This window comes from Fulmarus glacialis, unplaced genomic scaffold (assembly GCF_000690835.1).
Source record: "Fulmarus glacialis isolate BGI_N327 unplaced genomic scaffold, ASM69083v1 scaffold7832, whole genome shotgun sequence".
NCBI lineage: Eukaryota > Metazoa > Chordata > Aves > Procellariiformes > Procellariidae > Fulmarus > Fulmarus glacialis.
The window spans coordinates 14,389-33,493 of record NW_009198366.1 but is presented as its reverse complement, the minus strand read 5'-3'; the positions used below and the strand labels follow the sequence as shown (position 1 = coordinate 33,493).

At 36.9% G+C, this 19,105-nt stretch overlaps 1 protein-coding gene across 1 annotated transcript in view; it reads right to left on the bottom strand.

Moving 5' to 3' along the window:
• The window catches only part of HECTD4 (HECT domain containing E3 ubiquitin protein ligase 4), a 56,225-nt gene that overhangs the window by 26,945 nt on the left and 10,175 nt on the right, over positions 1-19,105 (bottom strand). Inside the window, 26 exon segments of the mRNA XM_009572860.1 lie at positions 113-283; positions 563-745; positions 1,434-1,569; positions 1,765-1,967; positions 2,701-2,782; positions 3,915-4,104; positions 4,425-4,705; positions 5,054-5,207; positions 5,742-5,926; positions 6,239-6,385; positions 6,957-7,123; positions 7,241-7,382; positions 7,526-7,661; positions 8,124-8,299; positions 8,883-8,971; positions 9,055-9,159; positions 9,328-9,520; positions 9,768-10,001; positions 10,357-10,520; positions 11,347-11,474; positions 12,639-12,765; positions 14,245-14,443; positions 15,565-15,665; positions 15,968-16,121; positions 17,178-17,302; positions 18,509-18,637. Coding sequence (XP_009571155.1) covers positions 113-283; positions 563-745; positions 1,434-1,569; positions 1,765-1,967; positions 2,701-2,782; positions 3,915-4,104; positions 4,425-4,705; positions 5,054-5,207; positions 5,742-5,926; positions 6,239-6,385; positions 6,957-7,123; positions 7,241-7,382; positions 7,526-7,661; positions 8,124-8,299; positions 8,883-8,971; positions 9,055-9,159; positions 9,328-9,520; positions 9,768-10,001; positions 10,357-10,520; positions 11,347-11,474; positions 12,639-12,765; positions 14,245-14,443; positions 15,565-15,665; positions 15,968-16,121; positions 17,178-17,302; positions 18,509-18,637 — 4,101 coding nt within the window.

The window sequence follows — 19,105 nt, the reverse complement described above, 5'->3', positions numbered from 1 at the left end:
TAATCAAAGATGAAGCAGACTTTTTACATGCTGTAGATTAATTGCCAGTATGCTGTACCAAAAAAAAAAAATTGATATTATACTTAATATTGGATTCTTAAAAATACCGTACCTCAGATCTTGGAACACAGAGCCTAGATAATGGAATAGTTAATGTGTCTGATGCTTGTGAGGTCTTTCTACTGTCTATACTGGTAGGTGGAAATTTGACCGTTGCTATACCTTCTTGTTCATTAATAGATGCCACAACTCCAATGCTTCCTGCTATTCCTTTACCTAAAACCTACAACCAAAGAAGGTCTGCATAAGATTTAAGACTTTACAAACGAGAAACACTAAGCATTTAAATTTAATATCACAGACCAACTCAACACACAATTAGAGCTGGGTATTTTAGGAAACAGGAATAACACACAATAGCGGTCTCCACAAGTGTTATTGAAACTGCTTCACAATCACAGGCGATCTGCACACTGCTTCACAAGTATGCCAATGCAGGCAAAACATCGTCAAAAGCACCGATTCTCATTTAGGATATAAAATGTGAACAGCGCTGAATTACCTGAACTTCAGAACCTATTTTAATCGTCTCCTTAAAGCCACCCAGAGCACAAAGAGCAGCTACTGCCTGCCGAGCAATTCTTTGAAGTTTAGCAAGTTTCCTTCCACTGCTACTCCCATTCTCCAAAATACTCTCTGCATATTTCCCAAGTTGTGGAATGTACATCAGAGCCCGAGACAGAACCTGAAGACAGAAGCGAAAATACCAGAGAATAACTTCAAAGCACAATTCAAACAAAAACCAATGCCCCAAGCCTCCAGCCCACACACAGTCTCAGAATTATTATTTTTGTTCTTAAAGAGAATTATGTAACAGAATATTCTAAGTTCTCTCAAGTGTGAACACCATCAAAGCCGGCTCCATTCCCTAATAACTTTTAGAATCACAGAGTTATAGATATAATCTTAGCAAAAGTCTTTGCTCAAGGATTTAGCCTAAGCAACAGATTAGGTGCTACAGGATTCAGAGGAACGTAAAAGGAATGGGCTACACTTTCCAGCCAACACTTTAGACCCTCATGGCATGGCAAAGAGGACTGAATAGCAAAGGTAGAATAACTACCCGGCAAACGCAAGGTAACTCCCTAAACAAACAGCATTATTAATTACTGAAAAGAATGACAGGTCAATTACTGAATGATAACACGTTCTCTAATGCTGGATAGTTTTTGATTATTTATTCCACCCTAGGACATTAGATAGATACCATCTACTAGAAAGGGCTGCTTCTGTGCAGTTACACATCCTGGTTTGAAGTGTTAGAAGTAGTAAATCGGAAAGGAGTAGCTTAGGAAATTGCTAATAATTAAGTTCTCTTGACTACTAATACATGCTTGGTGTAAAATTGGATACTTAATCTTCTGTTTGCTTACTTTTTCAGCAGTTGTTGTCCATATCTGAGCTGCATTTGATTCTGGTGCCATCAGCAAGCTATGTAGCAAAGCGATCACCTCTGCTGCCATGCTGTTTGCAACATGACCACTAATGAATGGCCTCACAGGATCTGTCCTATACAGAAGAAGAAAGCAATTTGCCCATTAATTTCAAAACAAGAGAAGGAAAAGAAGCTTCAGTTGTCAGCAACAATACACAGCACAAAAAAGGGAATTTTATGAATACTGAGATTATTTTGTAGAGCGCTACAAATACTGGTATACAGAAAAGCAGAATCTAGACTCTAACTATAGAATCAAAGTGACTTACCTGGCAAGCTCAGAATTCCTCTCTCTGCAAATAGATGTTTGCGCGGTCTTCTTTTTGTCCCCAGTGGACAGGCCACTAGTAGTTTCTGGATTGACAGTTTCTATGGGTGGCCCAACACTAACTATTAGACCAGACTGTGCCCACTTAGTTGCCTTTCGAAGAGCTGCAGCAGCTTCTTCTGTAATAACTTCACAGCAGCCACTCTGAAAATAAAATTGCCATATAAGATAAATACTAATGATAGCTCTATTTGGGCACACTATGTGATGCATTTACGTATGCAGAGGAAGAAGAGTTAAAAGTACTGAGAACACATCAAAACATCCTCCTGTGTATGTATTAGTCACAGTCGTAAGACAAATTCTTTCTGTTGCTTCTTCTCATCTACAAAGGGATCAGAGATCAATGGGGATTCATTGCCTTTAATATTCCATTCTTAGCTTAACAGTATAGTTTCTCTTCTCTGATCAAAAAGCCACACATGAGTATTTCTGGTGCAAATACTCAAGAACATGTCTGAAAATATACATGAAAATTTAATTTAAATAAGTGGTTTAAAATTCATACTATCAATGTGCATTAAACACTTCAGGAAAGAGAATATTAAAGGGGCTTAAACATGACCTACAATGGTTGGAGGAAGCATTAGCTGAAATTCTTTTTCATCATTTACCCCCGTATTTACATCAATAACTATATAATGCTAACATAATTTACCCCCGTATTTACATCAATAACTATATAATGCTAACATCATTTACGCCCGTATTCACATCAATAACTATATAATGCTAACATTAAAGTTATCTTTCTGAACAGTTCTGTAAATTAAACAACATTTAACAAAGGGGATTTAACATCAGTAACAAACAAGAATTCTGACTGGCTACCGATTTTTACCATGTTGAATAATTTTTTAGTTATTTCTTTTCTTACTTTTGTCATGTCTCGATCCATTTTCACCACTTTCTCCATATTGGCTCCAGTTCCTAGTCGGAATGGACGACCTTCTGAGCTACTATTAAAGTGAAAACAAAACACATTAGCTTTGTTTTCATTGGTGGAAAAAATAGCAGTCCAATTTAGTATATTATGTGTGGTTTTAAATTATTTGAAAGCAACCCTTGCAACTGAATTACTCAACAGCAATAGAAATACTTGATAGTTAAGGACGTACCCAGTTGCACTGTAATTTAGAAAAGGAATTTAATACTATTGAATGTAGTTATTTGCATAGCAATTTAACCCTGCGCCCCTCAAAAAGAAGCATCATGAAATTAGCTTTTACTGAACACAAATGCCTGAGGCTCCGAGTTGATCTTTCACCTAAGAACACCCAACAGCCGTACCTTTTAGAATCATTTTTAGGGCACGGGTTCAAAACCAACTTGGAGTGGGGGAAGATGAGACAAATAATACAAAAAGCAAGAGGTGATAATGTTGGCTGTTTGACATTCAGAGATCTCAAAATCCAGGTGGGTACTAAGAATACTAAAGAAGCTGTAATAGCAAATTATTATCCAGCACATGCATTATTAAAAGCAATGCTTTTAAAGCCATTTTGCTTTGATAGTTCTATTTGTTAGTCCTACATAGTCTGTAATACTATAACAAGATACATTCAATTTTTCTGATGGAGCATCATTTAAGTAGCTAATTTTTCACGTGATTGTTGCCAGACAGATTAAGATGGTTTTATGTTCCTTTGTTGGTGGCTTACATGGCTTGTAAGCAAGGCAAAACCAAAACGTCACACTTCACATCCCCCTCCTCCTTTTATACATCTGTATACTTTGCTCTGTTTCAGTTTTGCTGCTCCCATCATTGTTAAATAGTCTTCTACAAAACAAAAAAGTCCAGGAAGCACTGGGTTTTAGATTCTTTCTGCTGCTGCCTCATCACAAATTCAGTATAGTGGTATGCATTTTTATCCAGGTAACAGTATGCTAAGCATCAGCTCTGTGAACCATTTTTGCATTATCTTATTATTTTGCCAGTAAATACAACAAATTGGGAAGACATTTTTCTTTCCCATTTACTATTACATCTAGGATGCATTTTTCTACAGCTGTAGCACTAAAAAAAGAAGAGAAACGGAATTGGCAAATTGGTTGCTAATTCCAATCCAGTGATTGGAAGATTAAGATTACCTTAGTAATGGCTGAAGGACTTCATGCGATGACTGGTCTTCCCGTTTATGAATAAAAATAGAAAGTTTACCATCCACTGCTTCGCTTTCTTCTCCAGGATCTTTATCGCCTTTTATGGAATTTTTAGGGCTGGCTTTTGCCAAAGTAGTATCCGGCTCAGAGGCAGTTGGAGAAAGAACCGTCTGGCATCCTTGAAGTAGAAAGGAAAAAACCAAAACAAAGGAAAACACACAACCATGAGCTCCACAAACAAACTTTCTTGCCCTTGAAACTAACGCTAACACACCACACCCGAGATGCATCTAAAACATCACTGTGACACACACCTTAGTCTGAGAACAGTTAAATTAAGAGGCAGATGGAAAGTCACAGAAATATCCTATTTTTCAACACTGATACATTGTATACCTTTTCTTATTTGAACTTTTTGCCAATACAAAAGCTCCTTGCACAACCATGACTTGCTTGGCAATTTCTCAAATTAGCATGACACCAAAAAGATGCTGGTACCTGGTACTACATAATCCGCCAGCTTTGCCAACAGCAGAGAGGCAATCTTGGAGGCTGGGTCACTGGGATCATCCTGTTCACTGTTCAGAGAGGGTACAGAGTAACTCCAGGGAGGCAATTCCACATTTCCACAGTCCTCAACACTCATGAGAGGCAGTGCAGCACGACACAACTGGAGGATTATAAGGACCAACTTTGGAGAAGGACGCTGATCCAAAAGAAGTGACAGAAGCTTGGACACGCAGGCTGGCTGGCTCAGGATTGCTTTACCTATGTGACTCCTGAAAGGGAAAAACACAGGTAACTGCTGTTCGGAAAAAAAAAAAAAATTGATTGATGATGCTCTTGTAAATAATAAATCCATTTGTTTTCAAGATGTAATTTAAAAAAAATTTCAGCGTCTGACAAAACCTTATCTGCAACAATTCTTACATAACTCGATAGCACTGATAAAACACTAAGATTGAGTAAGTGTCAGTTTACAATCAAGTTTTAGAATGGTTTTGAAAGTTATCTTACCTTCACTACTGTAAAACCCCCACCACCACCCCCCAAAAAACCCCAAAAGAACCCCCACTTGTTTGCACACATTAAAAAAAAACAAAACTCCAGAGACAAAGGCCTAGTACCTTGACAGGTCGTTAAGAAGACTGAGAACATCTTGAAGCGCATCATTTCCTGCAGCTTGATTACCACAACACTCTGTAGCTCGTGCGAGGTGGTTGGTAAGAAGGCTGGAGACCTGGCGAGCCAGACCAGAGTGAACAGCTTCTGTTGAACCACCTTTAAAAGTAATGCAAGAATACACAATTGTAATTAACAAAAATGAATGTACACATCTACAAATTTCTTACCCATAAACTGAAAATAATAAAAAATATTTTTATTTTGCTATAGCAAAACATTTATATAAATGTCTTTAATTAAAAATAAAACCTGATACAACATCTGTGTTCCATTAGCCAATAGCCACGTGTCTATAAGTTTATGTAAGTTACGGGTGAATCCTAACACAGGAGAAATGCGTAAGTGATCACTCGGGGTCTCCTGGTTCTATGGTTATGTCTAGGCAGAACCAAATGGCAGACTTGAAATTATCTGCAACATAAACACTCCCATTAGGAGGAAAAGCTAGAATTAAAAAAAGCCAAGACAAAAATAAACTTATTTTTGTATCCACTTGTGTGTTCTAAAGAACCCAAACAGTACTGAAATCATGGTGAGCGAATGCCCTATTTTAAATACATTTACACCACTTCTCAGGCACTTGCACAATTCTGAAATGCACAGTAGAAATATAGTTGGCAGTGTTCCTACCTTCTTCTTTCTCCCATTCGACACACCGATTGGCTAGCACCTGAAAGGCAGCCCAAGCCATGGTGGCCACCTTCTGTTTCTTAGTCTGTTTTTCATTCGAACTGGATTCTGTCTGGCTGCTTAAACTGCAAAGCCGGTCCATAAGTTGTACCAGGCCACTACGTACCAAACACTTCTCTTCGCTCCTGTATGACAAGAGAAAGTCAGATTTTACTTAAGTAACTTTTCAGTCACTAACAACAGACACAGTAAAAATCAAGAACTTGCTGTTAACTCAGCAATTACTTCACGTCGCAGAAAGATGGTTCTGTCTCTCCCTTGTCCTCCCAACATGAAATTCTGTATTCTGAGAAAATTTAACATGATGTTCTCAGATACTCCTCATTATGAAGAAAGGGAGTATAGTTATACTACGTAATGCTTCTCCTTAAGGCAAAACCTAATAAGCACAGCTGTGGATGCCCTCCTTCCCTTTCTGAGAGAAATACTTTTCGTACCTTGTGTAAGGTATAGTGCATAAGAGGCCAATGCTATTTGCACAAGCAATAGGGTAGCGAGCACACAGCGAGACCACAGACGTCATAGTCTCTCCAAAAGCTTCCTGGACTTGTTCCACCATCCCGCCACACGTGAGCTCTTCAATTCTGTTGGTAGTTAGATATTTGAAATGGTAGGCTTTCTAGGTTAAATAAAATGAACAAACTTCCAAATATAGCTTTAAAAAACAAATCAGCACATATTAAGAATCACCTGAGGAAGATTTAGAAGCAAAAGTGCAAGTAACTTAATGTTTTAGTATGAAACATATGTAAACAAGATTGTATGGTAGTTTTACCTCAGATAAAATTGAAATTTGACTACAAACAAAATACTTACAAAATATTTACCAAAATTTAGATGACAGTACTAGTATCAGCCAAACGTACCACTAATACCTAATTAACATGAGTTTAGAATTAAGTCAGGAGAGTAAGTCATCCCAGTATGAAAGCAAATTTCATCTACTGCCAAATAAAACCTACAAAACACTAACCCCCAAATAAAAGCATTTCTTAAAAGTTTCTACCTTTTTACCCCACAAGGACCAATAAAAGTGGTTGTTGCAAGCTTTGTTCTGCAAACTTGAGCCCTCACAGCTAGTCACTTCTCATGGTTTTTCTTACTATCTTCTACAGAGACCGAAACATTTAATTATTTTCAGAGAAATAAACAAACCTTGGTCCTCCCTGAAGTACCATGGTCACTGGGCCTACAAGATGCGTCACACCACCAACCCGAACAGCTGCCGTCAACAACTCTCTCATATGCACCAGGGCTTGCTTCCTCGTATTCCCACGACGCCACCTTGTCTGAGCAGCTAGCAGAAAACTGCTGCTGGATACCTACGAGATTTTGTTTGTTTGTTTGTTTTTGTTAATGAGACACAAGCAAAACACCTCCCTTCTTTGTGAAAGTTTGAATTTGAAAATATAATATTTAGCACATTTAAAATTACATACCGCTTGGTCAGGATTTGTTCCAATGAAAGCAAACAGTTGCCCCAGTAAGACGCTGTACGTGGGTTTATCTCTGCTATCCTCAATAGTCAGTGACTGGAGAAGAGTGAAAGAGCTACTTCTGTGGCTGGTAACGTGGCGTCGCCTATGAGAATATAGGATAATTACACCTGGCAGCAGTAAATTGATCCAATAAAAAAAAGTGCTATACTTGCAAAGTTTATGATGATTTAAACAACACAGGCCACATTATTGTAAAGCAGCTGAGTAGAATAAACCCTTGTATACCTTTGACTCGATCTAGCAAACTCGATATCTTCATTACCAATCATTTCTAAGTCAGATGGTGCTGACATGCTGCGAAGGAAGACAGGCTGGCGGACTGCGTGAGATATCACTTTTGTTTCCGATGCTGATTTACAGGCTGCAATATTATACAATATGAAAGAATGTCACTGCTGGTGTAGGAGGTTATTTACAAACTGTTTTTAAAATCATTGTGGACATTCCAGTGAAAGCTGTAACACAGGATGGGGAAAACACATTCTAAGCAAGAACTTACAACTCAGTTCTGAGGACTCTCCTGTTTTCAGGTATTGCTTCAAGTTAGTTCTGTTTTGATTAGGTTAAGCATTTTTTCCCAAATAATTCAGGAGACTGAAGTTTAAATTACACATATTATTACTCAGACCTTAGTTTACCATCATTATGGCAATCAGAAAACAAAGACACAACTTCATATACTGTAAAAGAATTTATTTAATTTGAAAAAATAAAAAGGTTTAATTTTAATTTAAGTGAAAGAGGGAAAATAAGAGAAAAGGAATAAATTATATCTTAGAAAAAAAGAAAAAAAAAAGTACAATGCTGGTAATGAGATATATACCTGGAGTCTCTGCAGGGGTACCAGATATACTTCTTGTGATACCAGACTGTGCTGCAATAGTGACATGTAATAACAGCTCTGCTCTGTTCATCAAGCTCTTAACTAATGTTTTTGTTTTTGCTAGGGGATGAGAGGTCTTCTGTATCAGTGAATTCACCTCTTGAAAAAACTTCTCCCTAAGATTATGAAAGAAAAATAAAAGAAGCAAACTCAATTATGTTTTAATGCCTCCTGAAATAAAGTGTTACTGTGACAAAGGTTATTTTAAAGAAGACGCACAGCACCAATCTATTCTATGCCAACAAAGTAGAAAGCAGAAAAAAATAAAGAAATAAACAAGTGATTTGTTAGTAAGTACTAGTAGCCGTAAGTACTAATATTAATATATTTAGCACAAATGTTTCTAACAATTTAATCAGATATTGCTAGACAGACAGGAAAATTAAGTTTTAACGTATTTGCATCCCTGTTAGAACTTCATCTGAATGTTCCTGCTCCCAAAGACTGTTTTCTTTCCATAGGACTACCAGCCTTTAATGGAATTAGACATAAAATGTTTTTGAAACATTCAGTGCCAGCTTCTGTTTCACATCATTAAGTGTCACAGGGTACCATGAGATACAAACATTTATGTATGTATGCAACTTCAGCTCTGCGTAACTACTTTTCAAACTCACTGAAATTCCACAGCTGCTTAAAGTTGCCTATCTTTTAAGTACCTTGCCTAAAAAATGGTACACTCCACAGCCAGCTACTAACCTTAATGCCAGGACCACATTCTCAAGATCACTTCCATCAAAAGAAACTTCTTTCATTGAACACAGAAGTTCTAGTTCTTTCATCTTGCTCTAAACAAAGTGAAGGAAAAGGATGAACATATATTGAAAGAGCAGCATGAAGCATGAGCACACACAGCAGCCACAATGCTTACCTCATTGAAGTGATAATCATAAAAGAATGGGACATTGTTCTCCAGCTTCCCATGCATGGCGTCATCTACCTCATTCTGCCATTTCTGCTCCAGCTCCGCCACACTCTAATAAAGAGACAAAAATAACACTTACTGCAGTTGTTCATCTTAAGAAGTAGAAGAGATCTTAGAAGAAATCTGAGTACATTTTGTATTTCTGTTTCTAAAATGCTGTTAATACACCTTTATTCTCCAAAAAAAGCCTTCTGTTTTTTCATGTAATTTTATTTTTACCTGCAATTGTCTCTCCATGGCATTCAGCTTCTTAAAGGTCTCTCCCATAATTTTACAAAGTAAATCATATTCTTCAGCATGTTCTTCCTGATACTGGAAATTTATCAGGGACTGGAGTGCATCAACCAAATTCAAATGTTTAATCACACACGAAACTACCATCTCCTCCATTACTTCTGGCTGAATCACTTCCCTAGGGTTATAGGTAAAGCCAAACTGATTAAGCAAGAATGACGGACAAACTTTGATAATTCATATTTACAATTCACTAGATGCTGCATTCACAAACAAGTACTTACAGAATATTAAATGCATACCATCACACATGACAGGCATGCCGCATCCTCGCTGTTGCTTTTTCAGCTCACTTACTTTGGCACCAAAAATTTCAAACAATAGAAGTCAAGTTAGAAAAATAGAGCGAAGCAGTGACTACTTACTTTATACTAGGTCTAAATTGAGGCCGAGCACGTCCAGAAATTTCCCTGAGTTTTATCATGATTCCTGGAGGCAGCCTAATCCTAGGCAGATCAAAATAGTGTCCAACGGGAGGCACTAGAACATCAGAAGGATATGTAAACTCTCTATCTTCATCTATAGTAAGAGGCAATGGAGAAGGACTTGGTGTAAGGGCTGGAGATATTACACCATTAGCTTCCCCCTGCCACTGGCACCTGGAAAAATAAATAAAAACAGATGAAAAGGATTTTTTTTTTCCCCTAACTCTTCCCCCTCATTCAGAAAGACACATTAGTCAACAACACATTACAAAGACAGAGACTACATATTAACATACTAAGTGTGGCTTGTACCAAGCACAACCCAATCCTCCTCTACTTACTCTAAAGAAAACCTCTATTCTAGAGAATATTCCCTTAGTTTTAGGCAACGCAAAACTGCTGAACAAACTCTGCAGGAAAAATTATCAAAACATCAGCTTAAAACACGAGACTTGAGCACAACTACAAAAGTCACCTTCCCTCAGGAAAAAACCCACATGGGAACTCAGATCAAAATTTTTTTTTTTACCTTTGTAATAGTTTAGATCTTAAGAGCTCTTGACAGGTTTCTTCATCTTTGGTAATTTCTGGTCCATTGTATAATATTCGCAGCATAGAGCAAGCTAACACAGAAAGGCCAAGTGCCAGGTCAACTAAGAATGGCAAGCCTCCTGACACATCCTCTGAAGACTCCTGTAGTAGGAATAGTGATAAGTTACACTAATCAATCAACCATGAAGTCTTTCCCCAATATATTTCAAGACAGGAGATTTTATATTTTTATATATAATCTTATATATAAAAGATATAGATATATATCTATCAATCGTATATCTCTTACACAGAGGTATACCGAAAAAATGCTTAACAATTAAAAGCAATATATAAGAACAACTCAAGACAAGAAACAAAGGATTTAAACATCATATTTATTCCTGAACCAAGAAAGAAAAGAAAAGGCAAAGTTATTTTTGGTTCAGTCATTCTTTGGCCTACAGATCTGTCATCTCACAGGCCTAGTCCTAGCTTCCTGGTAGTGGGATTCAAGTTTCCTTTTCTTTGATCTCAGCATCCCTCCCCTCTCTTCTTTATAGGCTGGAATCATTATTCCCTCATTAAATCTCTGACTTCCATATTGTTACAAGATACCCATCTGTCCAAAGAAATCCTGATCTACAAGCAGCAAGAGGTATTAAAGTGACTTCATCCAAGTCCAGTGCCAATGACAAGAGATAGGTAAGACATATTTGGTAACAAGTATCTTCATAAAACCCTAAGCATGCCAGAGACCATGCCACAGGGTATCTCTAGCTAAGGAAGCCAAATGTCTAAAACTTAGGTCCTTTACATTGTAAAAAGATGATTTGTCTTATTGCCAAAATAAGTAAGCGATTACTGTTTTAATTTCAAACGTTAACTTCCAACTTGGAAGTACATTTCTATTTGATCTGAAGTGTGTAACAGACAGAAAATAAATGGAAGCTAAACCTATCCCATGGAATCTGTCATGTTTGAGTACCTGTGCTCGAACAGTGCAAGCAAAGCCCCACATAGCTTTGTCTGGAGTGTTGTGCTCACGACCACTCCGCATTTCAAAGGAAAAGGTGACTGTATCTCCTTCCACCTTAAAATTTTGATGGGGAGGAGGGGGGGAAAAAAAAAAAAAAAGAAGATACATTTAAGAATTGAGGCAAACAAACAGGCTTTTCATAAAAGTGGCTTATTTTATGGATTAATGTTTTTAACGACAGTTATCCAAGTATTATTTTTGTCTCCAATTATATACTCTGATTTAAGATTCTTCCCTTGTTGTAAGGGTATCTTTTAGTGGACAATTTGATTTTAATTTTGCTGCTGGCTAGCTATAGTAAAACAAAAAAACCACCATAGTTGTAGAATCAGAAGTAGAATTTATCAGTCTGTGTTACTTGGCCTTGATTTTCATCAAAACGCTTTCATTATTTGTCTGCAAGAAACCATGCAATAATCAACAGTTCTCCTTCTGAAGGAAGACAGACAAGCTCTTCAAGGAGAAGAATGTCAACACATTAATAGAAAAGTTTGCTAAAAGAGCAGTATAAAAAAAGCTGCCTGAAAAATAAATGAAATTTCATTAATTGCGAACAATGGATTGCTCGTCTGAAATTGCTTTCCAGTTTACTACTCCTTGCTTCGATTTTCAAAATTATTTATTATGTATATAAGCCCAGTTTTAGTGTGGGACAATGTAGCAGCAGAAACACATAGGAAAAAAAAAATTATACTGCATACAATCTGAGGGAACATACTGCAGAATTCTTGAAATACTGAAGTTTCAAGAAGTTTGAAGGATTTTTTCTGTCTTAGCTTTACTGCCAAAAGCATCCATTGTAATTTTAAAACCCAACACAAATGGTTGGAAAGTTGCTACATTTACTACTTGTTGTATTTGTGGGTTACTGCTAAAAAAATGCAGTCAAGCCCACGGACCTTAAGAAAATATGCACAACCTCAGTGTGTGCAAGAATTTCTCCTAGGAAGATACATGTATGAGAACAGTAGTGCCATTAGGGACTCCAGGACTGAAACATACCGATAACGAATTCCAGTAAGACATAGCAAAACAAGATAAGCTCAAAGAGAAGCATTACACATAACATACAGTTGTGTTTAAGGTTATTCCCCAAGGACATAACAGCCCACTTAAGAAGTGATCTCATCATGGATAACCATACACTTAAAAACTTGGACTTCATTGCTTTAAGGGTTCAAATGGACTCGACATGGTTTCCAAAGGGCATTTTTCTATGTGAAATATTGTTGGATTATAATACTGTACCTTTACTAAGTCTTTCGGCCAACCAGTTCCTAAGACACTACGGCTGCCATATCCCAGTGTATTGCCTCCATACTCAGCAACCTTCCTACTGTTTGTGTTAGGACCAGCATAGATCACCAACTTCAAAACATAAAATACACTGTTAGACTGTAAGAGAAAAACAAGAAAATCTAATAATAATAATAATACTTAGCACTTACACCGCGCTTTATATTTTCAAAGCGCTTTATCAACATTAACAAATCCTCACAACAGCCCTGTGAGGTGAGTAGGCAAGTATTATTATCCCCATTTTACAGATGGGGAAACTGAGGCAGAGAGGAAATTGAGTGACTTGCCCCCAAGGTCACACAGCAAGTCAGCAGCAGAACTGGGAGCCGAAGTCAGGAGAAATCCTAACTTCCAGTCCTCATGCTGAGCTAACTAGAACATACCGCCTCTCTATTGATAAATGGATTGATCCTGCTCCCATCAAAGTTAATATTTTGTCAGTGACTTCAGTGGGAACATGATGAGGCCCAAAGTTTTCTGGAGGAGTTTAACCAGTAATGGGTGACATTAATATTAAAGACGCTTATAAATAACTAATGGAGTATCACAGGACTTGCTCTATGTCAAAGAATATACGGCAACAATTAGTAAGCAGCACAAGTAGCTCTCTGATTATACAAAGTAAATAAATGCTATTAGTTGTGTTCTTGAAATTGAAAATACTTGTTCATATTAATCCATGTAAACAAGCCATTTATTATCAGGGAAAAAAAAGTAACCCTTCCAGTTCTGGCCAGTTTAAACAAACTGCGCTGATCTACAAAGTAGGCAGCTAGATTAACATTTGAGAAACAAGGAAAACTGAACAACAGCAAAAATGAGAAGGAAGTCAAACCTTAACAGTCTGAGCCATCATGAAATGAACTTAAAAAAAAAAAGGAAGAGTTGGTATGAATATCGGGGCGGGGGGAGGGAGGGAGGGGGAGGGGAGAACAAAACAACTCCCCCTGCCCCCAAACCTCACTCCTCTGAAGCCTACCATATTTCTCCTATTTCATAACTACCACTATTTCTGACATCTTTTGAGGAAACTTCCTAATTACAGAGCCTAACTCTTAACAAAAGATCCTCATAACTGATAGGTTTTAAACATTGAAACAATCACTGGATATTATGTTCTGAAACAATACACAAGAAGAATTAAGCATAGACTCTTTCTGGATTATTTCCTCAAGAATAACAGAAATTAAACATGAACCATTTCTCTTCATCTTCCTGCCTTTTCATATCAACAACTCTCTGTACATTTTCTATCATTTAGCTAAATCTTGTCTTCAGATGAAACTCAAGATTTCTTTTGAAAAGTTATTCACACTTGTGCCACACAAGAAATAACCTCTCTGCATCCCTGTACTTTACAGCCTTGAAGTAAGTAGACTGTGATATTACAGTGTACACTAATAAGCTCCTATCAATAAAAACCTGCATTATCACGATAACTGGAAGTCAGATACCATGAAAGACAAGGGGCAGAAAAGATGAAAATGGGCAGTGCTGCTGACGAAAACACATACAAAAGAAAGAATTTCTGAATTGGCCCTTGCTTACCTTGTCGTAATCATATTGTGAAGAACATCTGTTGTCAAATCTAAGATATAAACAGCGGGCTCCTGGAATATGTACAGTTTCTTTAAACTTATAGTTATCCCTGACGGGATGAACTGTTTCTACAGTCTTCCCAGCAGCCCAGGGAGCAGGGATCTTCAAACCCGTAAGAAAACCCGGTTCTTCTTTCTCTTCCAGCATTCTGAAATAACAGTGAAAAATTAGTCCTAAAATTCAACATAGAGATTTCTACTATATATTCAGACATCAAACTATAAAGTTCTTAAAACCACCTCTCAGTATTGATACATAGTGACACAAGGTATTGACTCCTCATTTTAGGCATAACTGTATTGAGGGAACATGCAGAAGTTAAATAGCATCAACTCTGTACATTAGAAATAACTATGCCAATCTCTAACCTGAGCTTTTCCCTATGCTTTCCAAATTCCAAATTATGGTAAACAAGCTAAGTAGCACCATAAAAAAGTAAGTGGTACTATATATAGATTCTAGCATACAATTGGTAGCATTAAAAAACCTTCCCTCCTGGGACAGCACTTAAAACTGATTATACCGTCATAAAACAATATGCCTAATATTTCACTGAAGCTTATAATTTGGAGGAGGATTGAGAACAAATTCTTCAGAGTTTTCACACAGTATATTACACATTATCACAAAGTTGTTTAATACTACAAATTTTGCAACACTGCAAATAGATATGATAAGCATTTTTTATTTAATTTAGCTGTGTGTTTCTGTTTCTAAGCAGAAGCTGTATAACTTTGAGCTGAGACACAGGATTTAAATGTAGGACTTAAAATTGTTGTATTTATCTATGTAAATGAAACCATTTAATGTCTTTCCAATAGTTTTAACACTGTATCTCACGCTGCCAGAGCAATTTACATTTTCTCATTATGGTCTTCTTTAGCCTAATTTATTTTAAGAGGAACATTGAGAATTAATTCCTAATGCTTGAGGTGAGGGAAAAAACGAAACAAACTATACCTCTGCCAACAACCTGAAGATATTAATCATTTAATTCTATGCGCAAAAAAAATTTAGAGCCAATTGCCTTTTGTAAAGGCTTCTATATCTCTAAGGTAGCCTTACAAACCATCACAACTTTGTCTTTTTTTTTTTAAAAAAAAAAAAAAAAAAAAAAAGAAAAAAACCCAAGAGATTGCTGCTTTAAGATTTATCCCACAGCAATGGTCAAATGAACATTACAGCTGTTAAGATTTATCCCACAGCAATGGTCAAATTACAGCTAAGATATTTTATCCCATGAAAAGACCCAAATGTAAAGAAAATCACCTCTCATCAGGTAACAGCTTCCCTTTCTGTTCTGATGCACCACTGGGGGAACTGTTCAGTTCTGAGAAAACTGGAGACTGAGTTTTAAGCAGCAGTGCAGTCTGTGGCAGAAAATATAGTGTTAGAAACATGCAAATAGTAAATAATTTTAAGATCTCATTATTGAAATATATTAACAATCACACCGTATGTTGTTATTGACTATAAAACACTACTTAGTAGCTGTTTTACAAAGTCAAATTTAGTATTCAGCATTATCAGCTTTTGTAGCTGTTGAGCAATTCTTAAAACTATGATCTGTGGATCACTTACTGCAGAAATTTGACCAAGATCTATAGCACTGTAGAACACGCATGCCACATCTTTTTTCTTTTGTAGACAACTGCTGACACAAAGGCCATACCTGACTTGTGTAAAGAACCAGCTGCACCAGCTGAGGCATCAAGGCATCAGCCATTGTTAGAGTTTGTAAATTTGGATGCATCAGAGATGTCAGTAGGACGGGAAGCAGATGACCAAGCATAGTAGCCTTTGTAATTTGCTCCAGGCCTTTTAATCTGTAAGGAGAGTCAAGGTTTACATAGCAACAATTATTTTCACAGAGTATCACTACTATTTTTAATCATCTGTTTAATCTTGTAACAGACTGCGTATGCAGGCAATTCAAAATTCAGCAGAAAACATTTGCATTATGTTTAAAAAAAAAAAACCAAAAAGTTAGTATCTTGAAAACATTACAATTTCTCCAAAGTGTTAGCATTCTAGTCTTTGCTGTCAATTCCTACTAAACAATGATAGACCAGAAGACAGTAAATGAAAAGTTTAATAATTACTTAGAATATGATAAGCTCCCACGGGCATGGGATGAAAGTCCACATCAAACACAAGTGTATTTGTTCAGTATGTATATCAGGCTGCTAGCACACGTAGCTCAAAGTACTTTAAAGGAACCTTTATCTATAAAAATATAACTGAGCACAAAACCCATCTGAAAACATCTCAAAGGAATTATGTATTGTCAATAAACAAAACTAATCTTGTGGGCACAGAAAAGCATAGAATCTGAAATCTGAAACACAACTGGGAGAGGGAGGTGTTTGTTTAACTAGAGAAAAGGTTCACAGCTTTTGTTTACATCCAATTCCCAATATATTTTTAAGTGGAGGGGAGACAGGGAAGGGCGAGGTAACGCTATCTGATGAAACATGCAGGATATCATAACAACATCCAAGACTAGTCCAGCTACTAGAGATGTAACAGTCAGGAATTTAAAAATTAAAAAATTGCCCTAGCTTACAGGAATATTCCCAGTTGACTAAATACAGTTTGTTTCCAGTTACTCTGCTCATAAATACCATTGTAACTGACTAAAACCTTACTAATTTGAAGTTTCTATAGATTATCAAAGCTAGTAGTACTGACGTGGAGAGTCTGATTCTAAATTCTTCAAAAGATAAGTGCTAAGCAAATGCTATAGTAAGAAACAGTTCCTATACATTCAAAGCTCAAGTATGAAGTTATAAAGAATAAGTAACGCTAACTGTGCTTGTACAATAAGCCACAAAAAGCAACAGTTTACTGTTTTCAAGTTAACATACTCATACTTGTCTTACCTTTGCTCTCTATCAGAAATGTCACTGTTTATTAGTGCTGTAGTGACTTGTTGCAGCATTTCTAAGACTTCATCACATCCTGTCAGAATTTGTGTAGCAAGAGACAAAATGCTGGTCTTTAGTTCCTAGGTACAAAAAGAATTATAGGATACTTAAATTCTTGGTGAATACCAAAAAAGGACAACAGAACAAAATGATGGATTTCCAAATTAAAATAATGATAATGTGACCTGGCAGGCCTGCAGCAGTAGATTCATCCAAGACTTAAATTTGATTAACGCTAAGCCCCAAAGTGCTGGGAGAAACTAGGTGCATATTTTACAGGATGCACATCCAGTTTCTAGAGGGAAGGAATCCCCAAGTCCAGCACAGGAGAGAGAGCTGTTAGCCAGCCAAGGTACAGCATTGGTGACAGAATGTCTTAGCAGGTATGAGGATCACTGTAGAGAGAGAAACTGAACAATGAAAACATGGGTGAATAGCAAGACAAGAAAAGTACTACAATATTTAGCATTTACTCAATGAGCCTGAACAAATAACTTTCAACTGCGGCAGATTATAAACACACACAGTCTCAGAGAGTAGCAGACAAAACCAGCTTAACAAACAATACCCCAAGTTCAGAAGTCAATACCATTATGGAAGAATTGTTGCTGTTACAAAAACTACTATGACAAGACAGCCTGCATGCTAGGACAAACCTGGCCTCTACGAGTTCATTCAAGACTATTCCAGCAGCAATATGAAATGACACCATTTTAATAAACCTTATACCAACAAAACAACCACTGTCCGCAAACCTTGTCCTCTAACAGTTTCCTTGCCGCAAACATTATTCATGCTATTTCAGACAACAGATGTAGGCGGTTCTACATAAGCTTTATAAGCTAGAACTGCAAAAAAGCAGAAGCCAGGTAAGGCAAACGAGAAAACCCTTTCCTATTTAAATCTGAAAAACATTTTTTCAAAGACCACCTAAGTGATTTGGAGAAGAGAAACTGGGGGGGTAATGTGTCCAGAAAGGACTCCTGGCAGATGAATTTTCTTACTAGCACATATTAATTAAAATACATTTTAAACCTCATTGTACGTATATTTAGGAAGGGAAGTGTCTGCTCTCACTGACAATACAGAACCCAAGCTGGAATACTCAACACAGAACAATTGCAGACTTTAGCTGGAGAACAGGAAAAAACAGTCTACAGTAATTTAACTATATCAAGAGGAAAAGAACCAACAAAACAATGTAAGTAGAATGCATTGCAGAAACAAGAGGTGTCACAGGAACACTGACTGTAGAGAGCCATACTAGAATAAAACTTGGTGTTTACCTGTACCTTCAATGTCTCTCCCTGCAAGGAGCTGTCACTGTCATCATTTTCATCAGGTTTAATCAAAATAGTGTTACTGAGGAGGTGGTTCTGTACAGCCATCAGATACCGCAAACATGATGATGCAGCCTTTAACATAAATAAGTACACTTTACATTATCTACACCCTTTAATCAACCTTGATTCAGGCAATCCTTGTACTTTGAAATATAAAAGAGAAAAAAGTTGAGGGAAAGGACAAGCAAAAGCAAAAAATAATTTCCCTTGAATAGACATTTTTTTTTGCTGATTTAACGCAAGCTTGTTAATACATGTTTAAGAGAAGAAACTGGTTGCAAAACACTGAATATTGTGAAATAACTTGCAAAACACATAAAGAAGCAGTACCATGTTATTCAAGTATCTATATAGTAATATTGAAGTACTGTAACGTTAATTAATTCTTAAAAGATAATGCCACCATAGAGCTAAATTTAATCCACATTCCTGAAGGTGATGGTTCCATGCTACTACTCCTTTGCCATCCTCCTGCAGCACAGGCCGTGACTTCCTGCCCCCTCCCCAGTGTTTGCATGCAAGCTCCCCCTGCCTTTGCCA